General features: G+C 42.9%; 1 protein-coding gene across 2 annotated transcripts in view; it reads right to left on the bottom strand.

The window, feature by feature from the left end:
• Positions 1-470: 470 nt before the first annotated feature.
• LOC147905930 (uncharacterized) overlaps positions 471-27,228 on the bottom strand; it is a 71,466-nt gene continuing 44,708 nt past the window's right edge. For both annotated transcript variants that reach the window (XM_087375693.1, XM_087375685.1), the window contains 7 exons: positions 23,978-24,202; positions 10,036-10,233; positions 9,740-9,859; positions 9,539-9,628; positions 2,542-2,742; positions 2,133-2,242; positions 471-1,967 (listed from right to left, as the gene is read on the bottom strand). In XM_087375693.1, coding sequence (XP_087231819.1) covers positions 740-1,967; positions 2,133-2,242; positions 2,542-2,742; positions 9,539-9,628; positions 9,740-9,859; positions 10,036-10,233; positions 23,978-24,202 — 2,172 coding nt within the window. In that variant the 3' untranslated portion in view covers positions 471-739. The remainder of the gene's footprint in view (positions 1,968-2,132; positions 2,243-2,541; positions 2,743-9,538; positions 9,629-9,739; positions 9,860-10,035; positions 10,234-23,977; positions 24,203-27,228) is intronic.

Raw genomic sequence — 27,228 nt, forward strand, 5'->3', positions numbered from 1 at the left:
CAAGGTATATTTTGTTTTTCATGATATGCATGATGTACTCTTGCCATGAGCATTTTGCCCTTGGCGCTTTTTTCCTACGTAATAGAAGCCTTTTCATTGAATAAAAACGTAATTTGGTCTATTGTAGAAGTATAGAGTTATATATATGTCAATCTAAGAAACCATATATGCCATGAGCATTTTGGCCTTGGCGCTTTTTTCCTACGTAATAGAAGCCTTTTCATTGAATAAAAACGTAGTTTGGTCTATTGTAGAAGTATAGAGTTATATATATGTCAATCTAAGAAACCATATAAAATGTCACATGGGATTACTTGTGAATCTTGATCATCTATTTTCCTTTTAGATTCTGACTTTACAAGTCCAAGACTGCTTGCTAGATCTGGAACATTGAAGAGCACACTGATGCCAATATGATAGGAACTTCATACAATTTAGAATATAAATTTGTACATTTTCCTCTATAGCAAATAAGCTGACACGATAAGCAAACACTTCTGCAGACCTGTATTTCTGGTATCTCCAGCGTTTCTGTTTACATGAGTCTTTGTATTCCATGTTGCGTTCACAGAACCTATAATACATGGCTGAGTGATGTATTAAACAACCACCTTCATAATACATTGTTTAGCTTGCCACCCATACACTATACAGGGGTGGAGCTCATCTAAGACTCCGTTCTAATACACGATACTAATGCAGGGGCTTGACCTGCCTCATTTCAACTTTCAAGCCCTCCTTATCTTGACTTGTTAGTTAGAGGAGGGCTTACAATTCGATCAAAAACTGTGCGTTTGACGGGAGTACTAAAGCAAGAAGATGCTTGAGTGTTTGCCTGCAGCAAGCTTATCTTCTCCAATTGGCACTGCATGTCTTCTTCCCACTCAGCTCTTAGAGTCTGTTGCTCCTCCATCCTGCAAAGTAGCTCAACTTTATCCACAATCATGCCCTCTGAATCAGGGAGCTCTATTCTGTACACTTCTCTCAGTTGATCAGTAAGCTCATCCTCCATTTGCTCCATCAAACTCAGACGATCTGTCAAAGCACCCAAGGCGTGATGCACCTCGGAGACCAGTCCTCCTGAAAGTGGTAGTGTCTGAAGTAAGTTTTTGGTTCGTTGTAACCTGCTTCTGCTTGCCTGCCTTGCATTTACAAGGCTTGTCATAACGTTTTCCAACCTATTTTGACTAGGGATGGCTTCTTCAAAGTAGGGATTAAAATTCTCTTGAATCAGGTCTAAAGATTCATTCTGCAGTCTTCTTTCTTCTGGAAAAGCAGCATCACTTCGTGAAAAGAAACCATCTGATGGATCATCTGACATTGCCTGAAAAGATTTGTTGGACTGGATATCACAAGTATCTGTCCTTGGTGATTGCAGTACTTCTAAATCCAGTTTGTCATCTTCGTGAAACAAGAGAAAACTATCCTTTTCTTCCCCTCTAGATTCTGAAAGAGGAGTCACTTCCAATTCATCAGACATAATGTTTACCGTAGACCTGTTAAAATCATCCTGATGCTGATTATGCAGCCTGCTTATTTCATCCATGATCATCTTCTCCTCCCTTTCTATCTTTGCACATTCTTCTTCTCTCCAAAGATTGATCATATCCAAATCAAACCTGGAACTGGGATGTGTCCTTGTTGCATTGTGAAACACTTGCGAACGCTGTCCACTAAATGGTTCACTATGTGCTAGTCCACGCATTGCTTTACCAGTTGCTGTGGCCTGATCTGATTGGTTTGCTTTCTTTCCACTTGTTTCCACATTATCTGCAAGTTTCTTCATCTGTTCAGCCTGGCAGATGATATCCATGGCTCTCTTCCTCTCGTCCTCTAAAGAGCGCCTGTCTTTCTCAATTTTCTGCTCCTCTAAAGTTAGCTTCGCTTCTCGAGCTGCAAGAGCAGTCTCGATTTCTTTCTGAGCTTTTGCAAGACGCTTTCTTTCTTGTTCCAATGCTTCCCGTTCCCTATGTTTAAAGTCCACAATGTTCAAACTGGAAACTATTAAGGCCTGTTGAACCTTGTAGTAAATTAGTTCAAGTGATGTTTTGCATAGGCACAACTTATTAAGGGACGAGTCACACAGATATTGAATAAGATTAATGCAACAGGATGAAATAAAGGGGACCAACCTAGAGGCTTTATGTGCTGTGATTGACGCATCCACCACCATTTCTTTTGTGGCTCTTAATTGAGCCGCTAAAGTCAACTTAGCATCTTGCACAGCATTCTTTGTTTCCTCCTGAAATAAAAGCAAGGACATGTTGGGTTTTTGGCTATTGGAATTTCAAAACAATGTCAAGTCAAAAAATGAAATCCTGGTAGCCTGAAACTATTTTAGTCACATTCACTGTTGTGACTGGAGTAAAGAATAACAAGCATTTTATTTCCCTTCTAATCAAATTCTTTTTCACTTAAAACAAAAAACCAGGGAAGAATTCATAAGGTGACGAGACCACTATTAGATGAAATATAAACTTGGTGAATACAGAGCACAGTAAAGCCGTTGAAGGATCACTGTAATATGAAGCCTTAACGTACCAATTCATGCTGTTGTGCTTTCAAGTTTTCTCTCTCCTTGATAATCCTTGCAGCTTCTTGGTGAAATATTTCTGTTCCTGAGGTTTCTGCTTGTCTCTCTAGCATATGCTCCCTTCTTTTGGTGTCACAGACATCATTTCTACTCTCATCTTGTTCTTGAAGCTCTTTCTGGAGTGATTCCAACAACTCTGGTATTTCTGCCTGAAAGGAGAGCCATGTGACAAAGTGGATGATCTTAACAAGATTATGTATACAAACAATAACATGTCTCCAGAATCAATCAGAGACAAAAGCTTTTGTTGAATGATCTGTGAAATATACAGAGCTACCAAAACAGATGTGCATCTAGACATACCCGTATTCCTAAATCTTATCCAAAATTAAATCAGAAAAATGAAATAAGTACATTGTATTCTTGACAAGATGGGCATCCACTGGTACTTGAATGATAGGTGGTCAAGTGCACGTTTGTGCACAAAAATCAATAAACACTGATAACTGACCAAGTCTGGAAAGGCGATGGCTTTCTACCTTGCAGAGGAATTTCAAAACTCTCAGTTGCCCAAATTTAGCCAAATAGACAATCAATGATAGTTTTGTGTTTTTTACATATGGACGAAACGCATAAATTTCCACTTGTTTCTGCTGTATGATATGAACCAATTGTAAAACATTAAACATGTGAGCAGAGCAGGAATCAGATAAAGAACAGACTTTAGATTCAGAGAAATTATAGAAAAAGATACCTCAATTTGCTCTTGTAAAAAAGAAAGCAAGCCAGCAGATTATAACTCAAGTAAACATAAAGCTGGGACCTACTACCATTCTAAAAAAGGCATGCCAAAGTCACCATTGGATCTAGGGATTTGACCTACACCCTTGACATGACTTGTGAACACCCGGGAAATGACGAGATCTTGGACTCCATGGACTAGCAGAGGATGGGAGTGGTGGCTGTTTGGAACAGAGTTGGACCATTGATCCCAAAATACTCCAATAGCGGGCACTTAGATTAGCTAGCACAGGTGTCTTTCTTCTCCTATGCCACCCACATTGGTAGATGACTTCACTTCGATGCGTCTGCTTGAACTCCCTAATCAGCATTGGCTTGAGCAACAGGAGCCACATGAGGTCCTTCCAGGTTTTACTTGCGCGTGTGGACTAGCCTTCGCCTGAGGAAGATCTCTTATTTCTTCTAGCCAGTAGCCCATGTAGGTCAGCTCATAGGACCATGGTGGGAGAAAATGAGGGTAGATGGGGTTTGTCGTTGCTTGGAGGCCATGGAGCTTGAGATGATAGCTCTCTCTTTGTGAAGCTGTTCAGCATCTCGAAGGACCTAGCAGTGCTATAGGATAGTAGCCAGGATGTGACAGATCCAGCCAGCACCTGGGGCATAACACTCCCATGACTGTTGGAATGTGGTTCCCTTGGGGGCCTTTGTGTGTGGTCCAACCCCCTCGTGGTACCTTGAAATAATGCATATATAAAAGGAAATAAAGTGGACTCAAGGCCTCATCGCACATGCAGATGACATGTGTACATTGTGGGACTTGAATTATCCCAAATAAGCATAAATGCACTTGAATGGACCTTGAATATAAGAGGGAGTGGAAACCCCTCTCCATGTCCTGCCGGCCCTTTGGACATGGAGATTGCTCTGCATGGCTAGGAGGCGGGACAATGGGATCCCCTGCACTCAGCGCCTCCCTTGACAGGTGGGACTATGACTGAAGCTATATCTGGACTGTACGTGTACTCTGGTGTGGCGGCTGAGCTGTGACTCTGCACACATGGGAAGTGGCCACCCATGTTGTGCTTCAACCCCGGTGTTCAGCGGTTGTCACTCTGTCGCTAGAGATGGACTGTACGTGTCGGCTGACTGCACTTTGTTGCGCAGGTGTGTGTTCAGAATAGGCTATTGCAAAAATTTGTAGTTGGTGGTTGGCAGGGGAATAATAGCAGTCAGTCCGTGAGCTGTCCGGTTTTTGATTGGGTGGCCTGGCCCTTTGTGTGGTTGCGCATTGTGGACTGACTTACCTGTCCCCGGTTGCACCTGATTAGGTGACCTGGCCCTTTGTGGGTGGCCTGGCTCTTGGTGGGTAACCGCATCGTTGACTAACTTGGCTCTTGATGGGTGGTCAGTATTCGCTGACTGATCTGGCTCTTCGTAGGTGTTCAGCACTTATTGTTGGTGCTTGGCTCGTATGTTCTCTACTTGATGTTTGGCCCATGAGGGGGTGTTGGAATGTGGTGCCCTTGGGGGCCTTTGTGTGGTTGGAACCCTCGTGATACCGTGAAATAATATGTGGATAAAAGGAAATAAAGGGGGCTCAAGGCCTCATTGCGTATGCAGATGACATGTGTACATTGGGGGACTTGGATTAGTCCCATAAGCATAATCACACTTGAATGGACCTTGAATATAAGAGGGAGTGAAAACTCCTGCTGGCCTTTTTGGACATGGAAAAGGCTATGCATGGCTTGGAGGTGGGGAGTGGGACCCCCCATACTCGGCACCTCCCTTGATAGGTGGCAGCAGTGGATTTGGTTGCCAACAATGACTACCTGCTATGGCTGGTGGGATTAAGGATTAAACATGACTCATGCCATTTAGCACACTTCTTGAACAATCTTTCTTGTCAATGGGATCAAACGGTTCTCGATGACTTTTTCCTTTATCTTTTCCCCTTTCGTAATGCTTCTCATGATTGCCTTTTAGGTTGTGGGTTAAAATAACTTTTTTCATTACATTATTTCTTTCATCTCATTGCCCATGACCACGTTTTAGGATGGTGGGTAAAATAGATAACTTCTGTTATTCCCTCTTCTCTCTTTCCATGACTGGCTATCATACATTTGTGGGCAGAACTGAGAGTTGAACTTTCAACATGATTCCAGAAAAGTATATAAAAGTATCATTGAAGGGCGTGTAGTTCTATATTTATATACTTTTTTCAATGTGTGGTGCAACTTGTGGTATTTAAGCATTCATCCTCTCTAAAAATTCAACATGATGCCTTCTACATGAAGCAATCTGAAGAAGGTACAATGAGAATAACAATTTGATACATACTTCAAAGCCAAGCGCACACGCACCTTTTTTTTTTTTGGGGGGGGCGGGGGGGGGAGCGATCCATATATGTTTATATTACAAGAAGCATATATGTTTATATCACAAGAAGCATGTTCCCAAAGAGGGAACATGCCATTACAAACATCAAAAGATCAATATAAGACAAGTACATAGAGCAATCTATCTGATGAGCACTGAGGCAATCATTAAAAGATTGCCTGAGTGACATCTGGAAATAGGAAAACTTGGAAAAAGTAGAATCTCCAAAGACTCCATGATTTCTGTCCTTCCAAGCTCAGCATGCGCACACACACCTGGCCCCTGGTCTTCCCTTCCCTTGCCTTCATCCTCTCCTCTCCGTCCTATCTTCCTCCCCTCATCCCACAAGCAACCCTTTGCTAGAGTTTCTTGGTCAAGCCCCTCCTGTCTTGCCTTGCTCTAATCAGCCTTGGACATCTGATCCACCTCTGCCCAAGCCCTCTTTACCCCATTTTTCAGACGCCCTTCCTCTGTAGCCATTTGCATGCATTTTCCATCTTCCTCCAGCTCCAAGCTAGCATCTACCCCTTTTTGTTGTAAATTTGCATGGTGAGAGAGAAATGCAGCAAGGTAGCGGAAGAGAGAGAGTATCTTCCCCACACACATACATCACTGATGAATCCCACTGACATCATAGAAATGTCACACACAAATCAAATCATATGCAATCCCAAAGGCCACTTGACCCTTCAAACTCACACAAGTCACAAACCCAAAACCCCCTTCACAGGTACACACTAGGCAGAACCCTGTTCACACTGTACACTCTGAGATACCCCAACAAACCACCGCGCAGAGCAAAGGGTGGTGACACCCGTGGTAAAATGTAATTGAACTCCAACTTCACCACAATATTGCAAAGAGGCGGTCCTACTATTCCCACCTCTTGTGCCACTCCATTAGCTGAGACCATTACTAATGTCACCCCCTTGACTCCTAACTAGGGTATTGGATATATAAAGAGCCTTTTATAGAATGAAGGCTTGCACACAAAAGACACATTTTACGGGGACAACCCATGGACCCTTATTGAGTCTCACATACAAAAACATGAAAATAGAAAATTTTAGGAGTTAACAACCCCTCATAATGGGTGATGATGCAGTCATCTTCTTTCAACGGTGTTATCATGGTTTTGACAATGGCTTACTTGACAATGGCTTACTTGTCGATGTTGATGCTCTACTTGATGAATGGAAAATCTAGCGATGCCCGAGTCATTGTTGGTGCCAAAGGAGGCAATCTCCCATCCACAAGAATGGGGCAAGAATGACGAACCCATTGAAGTAGATCCTCTTGTCTAATCTTATGATAGCAGAGTGCATAGAAAAGAGTGAGGTCTTTGGAGCATGTTGTTCCATTCAGGAAGACGCATCTAGCACAGGGTGCCACGCTACCAGTTGCCAGCTAGTGATGATGCAATCCTTCAACATAGTGAGTATGAAGATAATCAAATTACACTGCAAGCGTAAATCATCCACACAATCTTGAACTCAAATATCCCTATTATTAGTGCCTTAAGTAGGCCTTTAGTAGGGGCTCGGCAGTGCCTTAAGTAGACCTGCTGCAGGTCTCAGGCGTATGGGAGAGGTCAACAGGTTGACCTGGGTACAGCTCATTCATTGAGCATTCTTTGGCACTCCAGTGTGCAGACCAACAACAGGTTGGAGAGAACTGGAGTGTGTGAGTGCGGCAGCAAGGACTCACCCATGAGCAGCTACTGCAGTCTGACGGCACGTGGCAGTTCCGGAGGAGCTACACTACGTTGTACAGCAGCTCACACTGCCATTTTGCGGGTTTTGTACTTGAACCTACACACCTATTTATATATTCTGTTACATCTACTTGTGTGCAGTGAGATTAAGTAATTGTAGTATCCAGGCATATCCTCTGCATTAGATGACTTGTGTTCATAGTCGGTGATGCAAGGTCATTGGTTCTCTAGATGATGTCTAGTCCACATACACAAGCGTTTTCCAACAGGCAATCCCAAAGAGGGCCACATCTAGGAGGGGCTGCAAAAACCCAAGGGGGAGCCACGGGCTGGCAGGATACCTGTCTATGGACCTAGGAGGCCAAAAGCAGCCCTAAATCGATGAAGGAAATAGCAAGGCTGGTGTTCGAGCTGCAAAAAGTGTCAGGGTATTTCTGAGTATGCAGTCTGAACAGGATTCTGGCTAGTGTGTTAGTGTGAAAGGGATTTTGGGTTTGTGACTTGTGTGAGTTTAAAGCGTCACTTGACCTTTGGGATTGGATATGATTTGATTTGATTTGTAGGTGGCATCATCATTGACGTATGTGTTTTGGGAAGATAAGGCATCCTCTCCGTTTAAATGTGCAATGTACTTGCCATCACAATCAATCAAGTTCAGTTGTCGCCACACCCTTGTCTCCATCACTCTCACTCCTCACACTCTCTCGCCCCTCTATCCTCGACAGAGTTGGGAGGAAAGGCGATCCCGTGTGATACGAAGAAACCTTGGCTGCCTTGCAGCTTCCTTCTCCAAGTCCCAACTAATTACCTTTGCTAACTCAGCTATACAACCGATGGATTCCTTGATCCATGAAGATATAAACCAAATCACTCACAAGGCTCCTCATTACTGTTGTCATCTGCATCTTCGGCATCTTTGCCCCGTCATTGCCTTGTTGCTTGGGCTGCATCTTGCGGCTGCTATCACTATAAGGCCTGATCATTGAGCAATAGCTTTTGAGAGCAAGATAAACAAAAAGAGGTCAATTAACATATTTATGAGTGGGACAATATTGGCAATCTTGCATGCCTTCAAAAAGTGGCATCATTACCTGTATGGTAGCAAATGTAAAGTCAAGACAAACCACTAGAAATTCAGATACTTTCTTACACAACCCAAGTTGCCAGTGAAGCAAAAGAGGTGGCTAGCTTCAGGGTTGTCCTATGATTTTACAACAAGAGCAAAGAACGCAAAGTTGCATATGTCTTGTCCAAAATGTGGGCTTGCACATTTTCTGGTATCTGCACTATCTAGCAAGATTCAATACGTAATGTTTAGGGGGAGTATGTGCAAATTTTATTTCCAAAATATGGTTCAGTATGGGCAACAGAAAGGTTGCAACTAGTGCACAACAATATTTGTTGAATACCCTACCCAAATTGGCCCCATGTCACTTGTAAGTGTTTTAAGCTTGCAGCCCGTTTGATCCTCTGTTGAGGCTTTACACTCAAGAGAACAGTTTTAACACTTCTGATTTTCTTTCATAGGAAACACTTTTGAAATCAGAAAGTCATCTATAAATGTTGGGGAAAGCATATGTTATACTTTCAACATGACACTTATGGAAATGGCCAGGTGTGCTCAAGCAATCTACAAAGCATATGTCCGAAGCTCATTTGCAATACTTTCAACATGACACTTATGGAAATGGCCAGGTGTGCTCAAGCAATCTACAAAGCATATGTCCGAAGCTCATTTGCAATAGCTGAGCAATGCTCAAGGAAGTTTCTCCTCCATCCTACTTTTTTTTTTAATTATTGAGCCTTTTTTAAAGGGAAAACAGACCGTGTCAAGTTTTATATATCCATACCACAGAGAAGAAGTGCTAAAACAGACCATCCCTATCCCACAGTAGACAAGGTGGCCTATAGTACCATCTGACTGCTTTTTCTTTTTAGAAAAAGTATAACACACATCAATCCCAAACATCTATACATTCTATTGCAGTTACCAAATGAAACATAAAGACTAAGTGGCTCACTCATCTTTACCCCTGTATGGGAAAACTATATGTCAAGCTTTAAAGGTAATGGCCTATTCTACCATGTGACTTTTATTTTTTTAACCCATTTTTCTAAGTTCTACTGTATTAACTAAATGAAACAATGAGGATTCAGTGCTTCACACTGACCTTCTCCACTGCATGGGTGTATTGTCCCTGCAGAACAACATCACTATTCTGCTGGTTTTCCTTCTGAGCTTTTAATTTGGACTCAAGTTCCTGCGCACATTCAACACATAGCCTTTACTGATCAATTTACAAAAATATATTTGGTGCTCTTAGGACAGCCTGTCAAAACAGAAATTCCATATTCTGCTTTGTAAGTATTACTTTTAGATCATCCTCCCTAGACTTCAATGCTTGTTCCTTCAGATTCAGACTTTCCTCCCTGGCACTAGAATCTGCATTTCTCCCTTTCCACTCAAGCAATGATGTCTCCAACTGCTGCTCCTGTTTAAGATTGAAAATAACTTTGATTAACCCCTTGTCTAAATAATAATAAATAGGAAATATATAGGCATAGAATTGAAATAATGGGGTATGAAGGAGTGCTGTATAGCATTTTCACGCATATTAATGGGTCATGGTAGCCAACACTAAGAAATTGATTGTACAGATGGATTTACCTTTGAGATAAGCTCCTTCTCCTTCTCGTTCAGGAACTTTTGCTGCTGAGAGATATGATTAAAAAGCATTTGCAACTTTTGCTGTGATGCATCAAGTTTGTGTCGTAAAAGCTCGATCTTAGCCGAGGCTTGGTCTAGGTTCATCATATGATCAATCATTCGTGCTCCTGCTCTTTCAATCTCATGCTGAAGGCTCTTCTATATTTTTGAAGACAAAAATATGTCAGTCCTCTGAGGAGAGAATCCCTAATCACCCCCATTCTCGACATCGCTAGGCATGCTCAATTATGAAACAGAAATTTGAACTGACATAGGAACTAAAATTTCAAATCCTGAATGTTACTATATTGAAAATCTTGTGAATTTCCAAGCTCATTAAAAAATGACACTGATAGACATCTGAAATCTGAATGAACTCAACATTTAGGTTGGAAATTATTTGCAAGTTCGAGTACCTAGCACAGGGATTGCTCTTGGAGGACGAGGAGTAGCCATAGATGCCTAAGACGGGCCCCTAGCTCCTTGATCCCCTCCTCATCTCGAAAACACACCCAACCCCATGCTTAGGTTTGGAGGCCAAACCTCTACTCTTATTCATGGTTCCCTGAACCACTTCACAATCCTCACAGAGAATGACGCACGCCTTCTAGAGAGGAGGAGGATGTTGATGCAGATTGCAAGGTTGTTGGAAACCCCATTGAGACCTACATGATGAGATCAGGGGCTCAATCAAGGGGTAACTGATGATATTTCCAGATCCTTCAACTCACACACCCCAGGGCCCAAAGATGGTTGATCATACTCCCATAATTTGCAGCCTCTTGTTCAACCTTCAATTTGGAGCTAACATGCCTTGTCACCATAGTTCTTCCCTTCTCCGGTACAGGTTTTCCTTTCTTCTCAATTTATTTCAAGCGTGGCCTTGCTTTTTGCACCCAATGTGCGACTGCATCAACTACTAAATCAGGTAGGACCTTCCAACAATATTAATGTTACGCTCTAGCCGAGGTAGCATGACCTCGGAAGAATCAGTCGACATTTCCCTTAAAGGATCTATGTTTGTAATTATTTGTTTGCGCTTCATGTAGAAGATCGGGAGGGAATTAATGTCAAGGTCCTAGGTGAGGGTTGATAGCACCAAACTAGGTGGATCTAAGGCTAAGGGCCTAATGCAAGGAATGTGCCTAGGGGCAAAGGATTTTAATGCATCCCAAGAGAGGGGTGAAATGTTGCATTAGGAAGGCCTTGTGATGATGACATGTGGCATCTAGATCCATCTAGGGAGATGGGGCCTGTTGAAGCTAGAGAGAGAAGAGAATGCGATTTTTCACGTATGATGTTTCTGATTCGAATTATCTGTCAGCTCGTAAGCTTCAGCAGGATTTGGTTGGGTGGATTAACTTCGGTGCTGCTCCCGTGATCTACAATAGGAATAGTTGTATTGTGCTTTACATTTGGTATCAGAGCCCAAGGCTAGGAGTCAGAGAGGGATCGTATATGGGCATCCTCACCTGCACGGCGAAGGACAATAACTTACAGAGAAATGCCCACTCTCGAATAAGCCCCCATAAGTAGAGCAAGTAATAGGCACATCATTTGTCTCCAACCATTCCATGGTATGGTTGCATCAATCTGCTCGATCCTCCCTGCACTCCCCCTAAGGTGACTCACCAAGTCAACTTTCCTATCTTATGTCAGCTTTTTGAATGCTTTCCAAGCACACATAGAAGCTGCAGGGCTCCTCTCCCACCTTGACCACTACATATAGTAAGAAGCGCCAAGTGGTCTGTCATGCTCATCAAGTATATTGTCATTCCAAATGACAGGCTGCCTATCAGCTCCAAATTTGGCTTCAACAGTAGCAAGAATCAGTTCCAAAAAAACTCCTCCTTTGGCTTCAAACTACTCTCAACCCCCTCCCTTTCCTCAGCCCCCTTCCCTCCTTTGGCTTCAAACTACTCTCAACCCCCTTCCTAGCTCCTCCGTTCCCTTCGTTCTTCCTCATGATCTCAGCCCTTCCCCTTCCCTTAGTTCTCCCTACTCTACCCTTCTACTTTCCTTCCCTTAGTTCTCCCATAGGATACCTCTCCCCTTGGTTTCCCTCAGGCCTCCCATCTTCTGCCCCCCTTTTTCCAGCCTTTGCAAAAGGATGGATGGATCTTCTTTGTGTTTGTATTGGCTTTCTATCTTCTAATTGTCGAATGGATTCCCATGCAAGCCATCCTCAACCAATTCCACCAGCCACGAAGATAGTCATTTTCTCAAAAGATGAGTGCTACATCTCAAAAAGGATGTGGAAGTGAAAAACTCCACCACTCTCTTTGCACGCATCCATGGGGTCCCATCCTTCCACGTCATAGGCTAGCGACTAGATGCTTGTTGATCTTCCTCAAGACCTTGCCCCCTGCCTTTCAAATGTTTGTTTATTTGGACGAGGCTTCTTCCACGTAGTTTTTGATTCTCTAGATGCTGCAAGCACAGTGTTACAGTTGAGTCCTTTGGCACTTCATTCCAGAAGGATCTTTCTCACTCCTTTCACCATGGGTTTTGCCCTGCTAGAGGGAAACATAGAGGTTAACTCAATTTCATCAGATTCGTAAGTCTTCCTTAGGTTTCCCATCATCTTCTCACCATGATTGGAACATCATTTAGGCTAGTCATAGAGATTCCCTCCCTTCCTAGGTTTGCCTTCTTCTGAAGCGGAGGCGACGTGGAGTTCCATAGTTAGGGTCATTGTTTCTGATCCTATATGACCATATTATGATGCAGTGCCCTAATGGTTCTTTATTTCCGTAGAGAGTTGAGATAGCAAGCATACAAGATCACTGTTGGATTTGTAGGCCCTTTGGGTATTTGCTAGAGATTGCCTAAAGAAAAAGAAGAGGCTTTCTGGTTTGGCCCCTATACATCCTCAATAGAGAGCTCATTTAGCACCTTCTACACGTCCGACACCAGCTGTGCAACCACTACATGTCGCTTCAGCTACTCCTCTTGCACCGCTTGCCCCTTGGTGGGTGACACTTAGAGTTGTTGCTTCTCTTCCAACTATAGATCAGAAGGGTACTTCTCTTACCTATGACTCTGCACCTATCAGGGCTATTGATATACCTTTGTAAGACTAGAATATATCCAATCATACAAAATTCAAGTTCTGGTTGCGGCCGTGTAGTGATGCCCATGAGCCTAATCATGTCATAGCCAGTGACGCCCCAACCCAGCCTTGGACAAGGCAATTCATGTGGTTACTTCAGATCCTCTCCTAGGCCTTGGTCCCTTCTGTGAGCAGCCCTCTTCCTCTTCGGTGATTCTTCTCCTTTGATTGATTGAGGGAGGGTATGTCTCTTGTTCCTTCTTCATCCTTGCAGATAGGTATTTTAGGCACTCCGGCACTGTTCTTAACTCAAAGGAACTCTCTCTTTCTGTTTTGATCTTGGAGGAATGGAGTTTACACCCTCTATCTTTGGAGATGCAATTCTTGATATGCCTATCAACAGGGCGTCCTCATCCACAAGTGTGGGGGCTCACTCCCTTGTGGATTTCCCTCCTCTCCGTTATTCAAGGAGAACCTCTACCCAAGAGGGAGTTGTTTCCGCCACTAGGTTGGGTACGGTGTTCCACCCTCCTTCCTCTAGTCCATGAGTATTGTTAGCTTAACATACAGAGCCTTGGTGGTGTGCCTCATGGCCATCGAAGGCAACTGATTCGTAATTCAGCTCCGCCCAAGTATTACTGGGGGATCCATTGAAATTCTTTCTATTTAGGAACACAAACTAGAAGCTAGAGATTGCTCTAAGTTACGTAGACTGCCTTCACGTCGTATTTGTTGGTCTCTTATATTGGGCGCTAGAGGGGGAACATGCATTTCTATTTTGGATTTCTTTCTCCCCTTTCTCGTTAGACAGGGCATCATTCCACCCCCTACAGTGTAAGAGATTACAAAGATATGGTGTTGTACGCATAAAGTCAACCCTATGGTTGACCAGTAGTACTTGGGTACTATATATACCAAGTACTTGTATTGCTTCATTTGAACATTTCTATTGGAGCTTTCTTGTGTGTGCACTCTTGCTCACTTATGTTCACAACATGTCTCCACTTTGTTCCTACATTTGGTATCAAAGCACTTCCGTCTCTAGAGCCCATTCCCGTGCTTGCATCCAGACTCTCGCCAGCTTGGTGCTCCAGTGCGCGTTCCTGGTTCTCACATTCAGCTCTCCAGCTTAAGTTTAAGGTAGCTTCAACAGTCCAACGGTTGTTTTTTGAACTTTTGAGGTCCGATTTCGACGTTTTTTTTAATTTCTGAGCTGCCCGCATACAAACAAACCTGTCCCGCACCATTTCAAGCAGGGGGGAAATTTTTTTGCTTTTTTGTCCGTACAATTGTACGGACGTCCGTACAGATCTATCCATACAGTTGCACGACAATGCTGGGAATCCGTGCGACTTGTCGAAAGGTGATTTCGAGTAGTTTTCGGCTGTTTTTCGACGTTTTTGCTCAGATCTGGACCCTTTTCAGCTCTAGCCTCTCCCGGGTCTGTTCCAACAGCTCCACGCGTCTCCATACTTCTCCAGGCTCTTCCCTACACGTGTATTGTATTCAGAAGTACTCCCGACAGCTTCATTCAGCTCCAAACAGCTCACTTCAGCTCCTTTGTCATCTCCACCTTGCCCACACAGCCAGTGGACTGTTTTGCAAGTGGTTCCGGCCAAGGTGTGCTTTCAGTAAGTGTTTTGAGCTGTGTATTTCGCTTTGGAGCTGTTTTTACAGCCCATACTCTTGCACTCTCAGGTGCATTTGCAGACACTCTGCATTGTTGGGTGCATTTGCAGTTACTTTACAATTGTCAATGCCTTTGAGCTTCGTTGGATGCATTTGAGCACTCGTGGGTGCGCTATTTCAGATTTGGGTTGTGCATTTTCAATTTGGGATTGCACTTCAGATTGCAACAGAGTGCAGCGATTGGTTGATGCCATTTTTGCAGTGATTGCATTGCGCAATCAGTGGCATTTCAGAGCAGCCAATCGTACTTTGCATTTGCAACAAGTATTTGTTTGGGATTTGTAGGCACATTTGCAGCCAGTTGCACTTTTGGGACTTGCAATTCTTTTTTCAGGTACATTTGCACTTGTGGGTATCCCATTTTGCATCATGTCGACTCTTTCCGACAGTTTTGGCAATTTATCCAAGGGTGACAAGCTAGATGGATTTATCCGAGGGTGACAAGCTAGATGGACCAAACTATGCCTTGTGGTCATTCATGCTTAAGAACATATTGGTTGGTAAGGGCTTATGGGATATTGTTAGTGGGGATGAGGTGAGGCCAACAGGCTCATCTACATCCAACACAGCTTCTTCGGGTCAGACTATAGGCAAACAACAGACTACTACAGCCCCTCCTGCTAGTCCCATAGCATCGACGAAGGAGCAGAAGAAGTTTGACCGCCGCAGTGCCCAAGCGATGTTTTTGATTGCCACAAATGTGAAGAGGCACATTATGACGACTATCAAGTCGTGCAAGGATGCAAAGGCAGCATGGGAAAGATTGGCAAACATGTATCATGTTAAGAATGAGGCAAGGACCATTGTCTTGACAAATCAGCTCAAGGATCTCGAGATGCAGGAAGGCCAAGCCATCACTGATCATATTGCCAAGATCACTGATCTACGTGATCAGCTCGCAAGTATTGATGAGAAAATAGAAGACAAGAAGCTCATCTCTATTCTCTCAATAGCTTAGTGCCCCCTCATATGGCACATTCGTCACTCTCATTCGATGAGTTAGTTGAGCTTTTGTTGCAGGAAGAGGAGAGATGCTCAATTCGATGGGTTAGTTGATCTTTTGTTGCAAGAAGAGGAGAGATGCTCAAATTTTGCCAAAGCCTCTCGTCAGGGTGAGCAAGCGCTTGCCATGGGTGAAAAGGGCAAATTTCAGAAAATGTTTGAGCCAAAACACAGCCATACAACTCAGCCCAAGGAGAGGAATGCAAGCAATTCAAGCAAAAATCAAAAAAAGGACAAATGCATTTATTGCAAGAAGCCATGGCATTACATCACAGAGTGTCAAAAAAGGATTGCCAATGAAAAGAAGAGGCAAAGGGACAGCTCTAGCAGTAATTTTGTTGCCCCCACTGAAACTCGTGCTTCAAATGCACATGGTGAAGCTCATCTTGCCCAAGGTGAAAGAGATTTTGTGTTTGCTGCATTTAATGAGAAGATGGATGCCAGGGGGGATTTAAATGCTGAAAATCAATCAAGGGATGCTTCCCTTGTTGCAAGTGATACATGGTATATCGACAGTGGTGCTACTAAGCACATGACTCCTCACCAAGAGTGGTTTGAGAGCATCACACATGTTCATGGCAGACAGGTTACGTGTACCAATGATGCTTCTGAAGACATCATCGGAGTTGGGCACATTCCTATTCAGCTTGATAATGGGAAAGTTAAGTATATCCGAGATGTTTGATATGTTCCAGATTTGAGGCAAAATCTGATTTCAGTTTCAAACATTGCCCATGATCAACATATGTTGGTCGAATTTCAAGATAACCAATGCAGGATCAAGGATCCAAAGAAAGGGTATGAGGTTGTAGCAACAGGCACATATGACAGAGGCTTATACAAGCTTGATGCTCAGCCTTATGATCAAAGGTATTGGCTGTAGCAAACACTTCCCAGGCTTGATTTATGGCATGCCAGGTTTGGACATATCCATCACAGGGCATTGTCCTACTTGTACAACAATAATATGACTCAAGGAATGCCAAAATTGCAGCAACCAGCAAATGAAGTGTGTGACGGGTGTACACTTGGCAAATTGCATCGCTTGCCATTCAGTAAACAAGGCAAGAATTGGATCAAGGCAACCAGAGTATTGCAGATAGTGCACAGTGATGTATGTGGCCCCATGACCATTCCCACGCATAGAGGAGCAAGGTACTTTGTGACCTTTATAGATGACTTCTCCAGGTTCACATGGCTTTTTCTCATGAAGGAAAAATCTGAGGTGTTCTCTTGGTTTCAGGAGTTCAAAGCTATGGTTGAGAACCAAACCAATTCTAGAATCGGAACACTCAACCCAGATAGAGGGGAAGAGTACGTGTCACATGCATTCCAGGAATTTTTTAAGCAACATGGGATTAAGCATCACTTGACATGCCCTTACACACCACAGCAGAAACCACTCCCTGAGAGAAAGAATCATGCTCTCATGGAGATGACGAGATGCATGCTGAAATTCAGGAGAGTCTCAAAGGCTTTTTGGGGAGAAGCAATTGTGACAACCACTTACATTCAGAACAGATGCCCTACCAAAGCTTTGGTCAATGCGACTCCATTTGAGGCTTTGTATGGCTTTAAGCCAAAGGTTAGTCATTTCAGAGTTTTTGGCTCAGTGGCATATGCTTTGGTTCCAGAAGCACATCGGACAAAGCTTGATGACAAGAGTGTCAAATGCATTTTCGTGGGGTATAGCACTGAAAGCAGGGGATTTAGGTTTTATAATCCCGCTACCAGGAAGGTAATAATCAGCAGAGATGTTCTCTTTACTGAGAATGAGTGCATGCAGCCTGCTAGAGCAGACTTGCCACCATACGATGACACCCCTTTGGACATCATCCAGTTTGAGGATGATGAGATGGAGTCTCTTGATGCTTCCCCTTCTATTTCTCATAGTTCATATGGCTTGCCACGTGTTGAGGATGACTCTCCCTCAAATCCACATGTTGAGGATGGCTCTCCCTCAAATGTTTCGGATTTGCAGCCAATTAATAAGAATAGACAGCGTCATGTTTGGAAACATTATCAACGTCGTGAGGCCACTAAAGATGTTGATGCAGCCCCGAGTGATACAGCAGAGAAATGTATTCCACGTTTGGCAAGGTTGACCATTCAAGATGCTAAGGATCATACTACTTTGGGGAAAACCAGGGCCAGCACTCAGAAAAATTTAAAAAAAGGTCAATTTTGCTTTGATGACCTCAGTGATGGAAGCTAAAAATGAGCCTCAGAGCTTCAAGGATGCTCAGCATAATCTGGCATGGCAGAAAGCTATGGAAGCTGAGATTAAATCCACTGAGAAGAATGCCACATGGTACTTGGTTGATATGCCCATTGGAAAAATGTGGTTGGCACCAAATGGATTTACAAGGTGAAATACCATTCAGATGGCACAGTTGAGAAATGCAAAGCCCATTTGGTTGCCAAGGGGTATGCACAAGAGAAGGGGATAGATTATGAGGAGACTTTTGCTCCAGTGGCCAAGATGACCACCATTCGTTATGTCATCTCTCTTGCTGCGTTTTATGGTTAGTCAGTGTACCAGGTGGTATGTCAAGACCGCTTTCCTCAATGGAGATCTTAAAGAGGAGGTCTATGTACATCAGCCCCAAGGTTTTGAGGTGAAGGGACAAGAGCACAAGGTATGCAAGCTCAAGAAGGCTCTATATGGGCTGAAGCAAGCACCTCGTGCGTGGTATCAAAAGATACATCAATTTTTGCTGTCCCAGGGCTTCGTAAACAGTCATACAGAGCAAAATCTGTATGTTCTGCAGCAAAAATCAAAATTGGTCATGTTGGTACTATATGTGGATGACATCATACTCACTGGCAGTGATTTGCAGCAAATTACAGAAGTGCAGTCCGCTTTATGTCACAACTTTGACATGACAGATTTGGGCCGATTGCATTATTGTCTTGGCATTGAGTTTTGGCAGACCCATGATGAGATTTCTATGTCATAGACAAAGTATTCAAAGGGGTTGTTATAGAAATTTAAAATGGAGAACTGTAAGCCTATGGCTACTCCATTGGAAAAGGGACTCAAGCTGAGTAAGCATGATGCTGCTGAAAAGTTTGATGGCACTTTGTAGAGACAGTTGATTGGCAGTTTGATATATCTATGCTCCACACGGCTTGATATTGCCTACGCCACAGGGCTTTTGAGCCAGTTCATGCATTGTCCCATGGCACTTTGTCTCTTCACTTGCGTTATGCTTCAGATTGTGATCTAAAGCTGAGTGGTTTCATCGACTCAGATTGGTCAGGGGACATTGATGACAAACGGTCCACTACTCGCTATTGCTTCTCATTGGGTTCAACCTATATCTCATGGCTCAGTAAGAAGCAAGAGCGAGTCTCTCTTTCCTCCAATGAAGCAGAGTACAAAGCTGCAAATTCAGCCACTACGGAGTTGATGTGGTCAAGGAAGCTTTTGCATGACTTGCATCATGCACAGGATGGCGAAGCAAACTCTATCTTCTGTGACAGCCAGAGTTGCATTGCCATAGCCAACAATCATGTCTTTCATGCTCGCATGAAACACATTGAAAATCATTATCATTATGTACGGGATTGTATTTATGATGGCTTCACTACTGTCCATCTGAGGACAATGTGGCGAATATCTTCACCAAAGCCCTATCAACAGATCTTTTCTTACGACATCGACATGGCTTGGGGATCAGAGACATTCTCACAATGTTAAGGGGGGTTGTGAAGTGATTCACAATCACATGTTTTTCATGTACTCCCATAGGTTGCATATCCATCTGGATGAGTTTGTCCAACCCTGGTACTTTAGGTACTGCAGGGTACACCTCAGACGTTTCAAGGGTTCAGCCATATCTTTGAGGGGGGATTTGTAAGAGATTACAAAGATATGGTGTTGTAGGCATAAAGTCAACCCTATGGTTGACCAATAGTACTTGGGTACTATATATAGCAAGTACTTATATTGTTTCATTTGAACATTTCTATTGGAGCTTTCTTATGTGTGCACTCTTGCTCACTTGTGTTCACAACCTGTCTCCACTTTGTTCCTACATAGAGGACAGTGGATCATTTTTTATTTGGGGACATAATGTTATGCTCCTCAATCTCTATGCTCCCAACTAAAGAGGGAATCGTGTCCTATTTTGCAAGAACTTCTCTCCTAGGCCCCCATTGTAGACTCATGGAAAATTGGAGGGAGCTTCAACATGATGAAGTTACGTTCAAAATCTAGATAAAAAGAAAGAAAGAGAAGGTGGCATTCACTCATTGGAGAGAGCAACTTGGGATGCCTTCCTATTCCAATATAGTGGCAAAGATACTTGGATCGAACATAAGTTGCATATGCCTATCCATGAATGGGCGGGTAGATGTATGTTGATGATTAGGCATCAGACAAAGGTGGCTGGGTATGCATTGCATCAAGAGTTTCCACTTCTGATCACTTTCCAGTGGTTCTCATGAGTTTTTGTCTTAGGCAAGACGACACTGTGCTAGTATCAGATTTCCAGATGCATTGTATGCTGAGGATGTTTTGCATATTTGGGTGTCTCATTTGCAGGTTAGAGTGTCATCTCCTTCACATGTGGCAACAACCCTATCTGGTGTTAGTGATTTTTATCATACTCTTGCTAATACCAAGAGACATGAGATCCTCATGCAAGAGATGGAGCCTCGTTAATAATTAGTAGCCCTACAAAGAGGAGCAAAAAAGACCTAGCAGCAAGGGCTCATATGCAGATTTTGCTAGATCGGAGAGCATAGTATGCCTTTCATGCATGGGAATCCTTCTGAATTTAGGTGGAAGGAAGAGTTAATAAACACTTTTTCTCTACTCGTGACCTAAGTTATGGTAGAGATACTTATTGACTTTGATAAGGTTTTGTAGACAGATCCAGATGCCATCATGCGAATAGCTACAAATTTTTATGCCTCCCTTCTTTCTACAGATCTTGAGTGCCAAAGATGATGTCAAACATAGAGTTTTGCAAAGTATTCCAATATTGGTGAAACCACATATGACAGTTTGACTTAATGCTCTTTTCACCAATCTGAAATTCAAGACTCATGAGGGCGGACTGACACTTTCCTTTTTGCAACATGATTAGGGACCATGTTACCTCCGCCCTGCAGAGCATTTGGGACTGTGGTACTATGTGTGATTCACTTACAGAGATCTCATTCACCTTATCCCAAAGGGAGGTTGCAGAAATTCATATCCCAATGGAGACCCATCAATCTATGGGGCACCTTTTATAAGATTTTGGCCATAGCTATTAGTTTGCTTTTACAGCCTATTCTTCAAATCTTATGCACCATACGCAAACGGGCTTGGTTTTTGGTGAAGCATTTTTTATTTTTCTTCTCTTGTTGAGAGGCTTCACATTGGGCTATGCATAGTGGCTATATCTTGCCATTCAACTCTTGGATTTCGAAAAGACTTACAAAGTAGATGGGGATTTTCGGACGTCCCTTGCCCGCTTTGGATTCTCAAATGCGTAGATCCGAGGGGTTTCCTCCTTATACAAATCAGCCCACAGCCTAGTTCTTATCAGAGGGGAAAGGGAAGAGAGATTTCAGATACCTAGCTCAGTTTGCCGGGGTTGTCCTCTTGCCCCCTTCTTATATTTATTTGTGGCTAGAGCAATCGGCACATTTTTCAGATCCCAAAATGAACATTATTGGGCTGAGACTTCCTCTGAAATAGGATGAGGTGCTACTGGATAGCGAGCTGGCTCATGATACTGCTATTTTTGGGATGCCACTACATGGAATCCCAAATCCTTCAGGAGATAGATAGGCAGTTGATCGTGTGGAATGACAATATACTTGATGACCATGGTAGAACACTTGGTAGCTCTCGTTATATGCAGTCATCTAGATAGAAGAGAGGTTTCACCTCCTCTGATGGGTCATGGAAGGTTTTCAAAACACTTCCAGATAATTGTAAACTCCGATTAGTAAGTCACCTCATAGGAAATGAAATGAGAATTCAGCAGATTGATGCAGCCATACCCATCGATTGGGTTCATTGGTGACAGGCCTTGCTCTCAGTCTACTTGGCTAGAGGCATTTACAAGAACAGGGATCCCAATTTAGGTCATGGCATTACGACAATCCGACAAGGATGCCTTGATCTTTGATGTTCATTATGGGGATGGGCTATCCAAGTCTATGGATGGTATACTTAGGCATATGGTCATTTTGGGGATAGGCTATCCAAGTCTATGGTATACTTAGGCATATTCCTTTTCAGCCTGGTAGGGTTGTAGGTCATCTGGAGTAGTGTTTTTTGGTAGGTGACACTTGGCTAGGGGCAAGAACATTACGCCGATCGGACAGAGATGCCTTGATCTTTGATGTTCATTCTAGGGACGGGCTATCCAAGTCTATGGATGGTATACTTGGGTATATTCCTTTTCAGCCTGTTAGGGTTGTGGGTCATGTGGAGCAGTGTTTATTGGCTTCAAGATGGTATCTAGACCCTCACCTAAATCACATTCCCTTGGGTTCCTGGAGGCTTTGTCTCTATGGAGGTGTCCCCATAAGTTATTTGTAGTGGGACCTTAAGAAGTAGAAATGGATTGATGCAGGGCAGGCACCGAGAGAAGAGTCTCCCCTTCTTTCGCTACATGGTCAATAATGCCAGGAAGTTTCAGCTCACCCCTTAGAGGCTGACAGCCCACCAGAGCTCCTCATAGGGAGAATTTTCAGATTTTTGATGCCTTACAAACATCCTTCTGGAAGTGACTCTAGAAATCGCTCAAGAATAGAAAAATCACTCTTTTCTTTTGGCTTTCTGTTCATGGCGGGATTGTAGTGAACCAGTGCAGGTCTAGGTTTGGGCAAATTCTGCTTGGATAGCAAACAAGCATCAATCATGTAAAAGGGGATTGCTAGATTATTGAGCAATTTCATGCCTTCTCCCTTCTTCACGACCTCGGGCTTTCTCTTTCCGGGCCTCAAGTATTCTATAAGAGAAATGACTCTTCTCTGGACGATGTCCCTAGCTGTCCTTATAGACATGCACATGCCTCTACAACTACTTTATGGGAGATTCTAGCGTAGGTTTGGGCAAATTCTGCTTGGAAAGCAAACAAGCATCAATCATGTAGAAGGGGATTGCTAGGTTATTGAGCAATTTCATGCCTTCTCCCTTCTTCACGACCTCGGGCTTTCTCTTTCCGGGCCTCAAGTATTCTATAAGAGAAATGACTATTCTTTGGACGATGTCCCTGGCTGTCCTTATAGACAAGCACATGCCTCTACAACTACTTTATGGGAGATTCTAGCGAGCATATCAGTGTGTCATATTTGGAGATATTGATTCACAGAGGCCTTAGAGATGGTACTTAGATCCACCTTGCACACTTTGGCCAGTTTTAAACAAATATTGTACACATCTTGGTGGCCATTTGGGGTAGCATGCAAGGGTCTTCTTGGGCAGCATCTACCAAGAGAACTGTTTTTCTCAGCCAGTGGAGAGGCTCCCCGTTCTTCTCGGAGTCCTCTACAGGATTGAGGTGGCAATTTCAGCGTCAATCTCTTATAGGATCTTGATTCAGCCCTATCGGGGTGCTATTTTTTCATGCTTTGCATGATGTATTTCTCCCTGAGCTTTGCTCTTGGAGTTTCTTTCATACTTTATAGAAGTCCTTTTTTTGAAAAGAAAAAAAAAAAGAGATTTTGAGCCTTTTAAGAAAAGCTCCCTTAGAATGGCAGTAAGATGGACATAACTATCAGCACGTCCTAAAGTACTATCAACAAAAGGAGTAAACTTTTACTAGTGCAACGACAAGGCCTACTAAGAATGGCTAGCTTTCCGTGCATTATAACGTTTCTACCAATGTCTGCATAATTGAAAGCTTATGTCCTAATGTTTTCATGTATTTCCAAGGTACAGAATGCTTCCAAAGGATTGACAGCCCAAATTCATACTAATCTAACTCTCAATGGAGAATTTACAAGTGGCACTACAGCTTGCCTACCATTCTATACAGTAGCTCCAACAAGATAAACCGATGAAAGACTAAAGCCATTTGTTATAAGCATTTGACACAATCTTTTTCAATTCAAAGTACAGAAACAAGGAATTTTAAATATATTTTTAGTCCAAAAAGAACAGATTTGTATAAAAAATACTAGAGATACAATTCAAGGCGATCCAGGTACCAGATTTTGCTTCTGCAATTCTAGATCGTCCCTCTCCTTTGAGAGTCCTTCAGCCTGATTATCCAATGCTTCTTCTGCTTCTTTTTGCCACAACTTAAGCTCCTTTTTTGTAATCCGAACCTCTTGAAATCTTCTGTCAATGTCTGCGCTCTTCTGCTGTAGATCATGCTTAATGGTTTCAAGTTGTTCTAGCTGAGCCTGGTATTCTTTTGCATGCCAGTCAACCTGTGAAAATATTTGCACAAAATGGATTCATTATATATTCCAAAATGTAGCATGTGGAAAAGCAGATGAAGCACTTAAATTGCAACTGGCATGAAAGAAGAACTACACGCACACACAACACACAACACACACGCACCCACACCTGCACCCACCCCACACACACACACACACACACACAGTTTTTTTCTTTTTTTGAGGAATCCATGTATGCTTGTATTACAAGAAGCAGCCCCCAAAGGGGGGGGACACAATTCCAAGGTCAAAAGATTTCATTAGAGTAATTTATCTGACGAACAGACAGGCAATTATAGAAAGAATGCCTGGGTGACATCTAGTAGTGAAACTTGGAAAAAGTAGAATCTCCAAAGACTCTATGATTTTTGTCTTTCCAAAGAGTCCAGACACACACACTTTTTGGTGAAAACCAACACTTTTTGGTGAAAACCATTTGTATTATATTACGAGAAACTATGAAACTGTCCCACCAAAGAAGAGAGGACAAGTAGTTACAAGCTCAAAAAATCTCATTATAGGACAAAAAAGTAGGATAATCCAGATCCCATGCATGTAAGGAGTCAAAGAATGATTGCCGTAGAGAAGCACAGAAGAAAAGATACTTAGACAAGGCAGGGCCACCCTATGATTACGGTCCTCCATAGAGTCCATGCAAGGGTCTTAAAAAAAGTTGTTTTAATGTCCTTGCAAAGTGTAAGGTGCATAGGATGCCGGATGTGCCACCGGGGAAAGAAAATATCAAATCCCTGCCTCACAAGATGAGCACTGAAGATCCAGAATAGATTGCCATAATTAGTTGAAGGAAAACGAGCTGTAAGTCGTTGAAGCATGAACAGGAAATCACGAGAATCCGAGTAATGCCAAAATAAATGACGCATAGATTCCTGCAAGTAGAGACATCGTCAACAAATAGCAGGAGCAATGTGACGAATGGCCAATATCTGTCCAAACAGAAGAACCCCAAGGAGAACTCTCCAAAAGAAAACCTGCTGACAAAGTGGAAGTCTGCAATCCCAAATTTTCCTTAACCATTTCCTCCACCATCGAGGAGAACATGTCATAGACCAAACACGATTTGCATGAGATGACAAGCATGAAGGAGACTGCAAAACCTTATAAACAGAGGCAACTATGACATCTGCCAAAGGCAATGATCGACAAGAAGGATCATCTAAGTGGAGTACCCAGTCTTTGAGACAATCCGTAGTCTCAAGATGACGTAAAGGCAAAGCATTTTCTGTAATAAATGCAAAAGTGGCCTGTAATGGTGTCCCAAACCAAATTTCCAGGCTGTTGATGGAAAGGAAAACCATGCATGCATCATCAAGCACATCATTCACAAGAGAAATGCCTCTGGACCAAAGAATATATGATCTGCGGGGTTCTTGCAATGCCAAGGCTGTGTAAACACCTTAAAACAATGAAGACACTCAGTCCGCAAGGAGTTGCCAACGAGAATATCGCTAGGGGCCTTTCCATTTAAGATGAGATAGTACATGTTTCCAGTCCGAAATAAGCTAGAGACAAAGAGACAACCCTTAACTGTTCCGATAATATGCCCCAAGAGAAAGTCCCAAATGAGTAAGGTGACAATGACCAAAAACTGGAAAAGACTGGATTATAAAAATCCAAGGCTGGTCACCTTGCATTAACTGAAGCATCATCTTCCCTTGTGAGCTAACGGATGCAAATGAATATTCAATCCCCCATGCATCTTTGGAACGAAAGTTTATTAAAGTCTATGAAAGACTGATGGGTCTATGAGACTAATAAAAACCTGATACAGACAAGCAGGAGGGTGGAACTACTAAGCAAGCATCATCACCCATGCTGAATGCCAAGCCAAAAAAATACCAAAAATACATAGTTAAATAGAATCAGTGATGTCATCAATATCGTCCTCATCAGTACAATGTGACCTCATGATGGTGTAGGTGTCAAGGGGGGCTCAGTAGAAGGGTGAGATCGTGATGATGTGTAGCCCGTGATGGAACGTTGGCGGCTGTCTATGGATGCAGATGTCTCGATCTCCTAGCGATGACCCTGTTCCTGACCAAAGCTAACGTAACTCCTATGGTCATGCTCGAGGTTTGAACAAGGGAGAGACAGGGGCTGTGTGATCCATACGGTCTGAGTAGAAAAACTCAGTAATTGCTATGTGATCCACACAAAGGAGCCGGAGGGCTATACGTCAATGATGGGATTGCCAAAAAAGTTTCATGGTAGAAGACATGAAAGATGAAATGTATTGCATTGAAAACATCATCGGAGGCAGATAGAACTATATGTAGGCAACCAGGATCGACCGAACTATGCGCATGCGAACATGCAAGGGCTATGTAGCAAGCTTTCAATATTCCAATTTTTTCTTCAACTTCTCAAATACCAATCCATATGTTGGCGCCTAGAAACTCTCCACCCCAACGGATAATCTAGGTGACGCACCAACACTATGGAAAAAACAGTTTCCCCTAGCCATAAAATTCCCATACAAGGAAAGTGCACTCATAAGACAAGAAAGATCCCCCTGTGTGTTGCGGGGAGTGAAAAAGGAATCATCAGCATATACCTGCGCAACAAGTGTTTTTTCTCCATGGATCTCGAATCCATGCAATCCACCCGAATCAACGAACTGATCCATATATACAAGCATAGGTGAGTAGAAATCGCATAGAACAAGGCACTGAGTGGACAACCTTGCCAAACCAAAGTTGAAAAAGTCCACTAATCAGTTATATCCCCTGCTAGAATGGCTACAATCATACTATCCTAATAAAGTCAGCAAACGAGGTTTTGCATTTTCTCCTCAAATTCTAGAGACTGAATGGTTTGCGAAATGAAGTCCCATTGTATCGCAGCAAATGCCTTAGCAATATCCACTTACATTAAAAGGACATCTTGCTCTGTATATTTAGTATATCCAATCCCCACATATGCATTAGCAATATTATCAGTAATATGTTTGCGAGGAATGAATCCATATTGGGCACGATGTAGACCCTCATGCCAAA

This window comes from Dipteris shenzhenensis, chromosome 1 (assembly GCF_047967505.1).
Source record: "Dipteris shenzhenensis isolate YYH24624 ecotype China chromosome 1, Dip_SZ_1.0, whole genome shotgun sequence".
Taxonomy (NCBI): Eukaryota; Viridiplantae; Streptophyta; class Polypodiopsida; order Gleicheniales; family Dipteridaceae; genus Dipteris; species Dipteris shenzhenensis.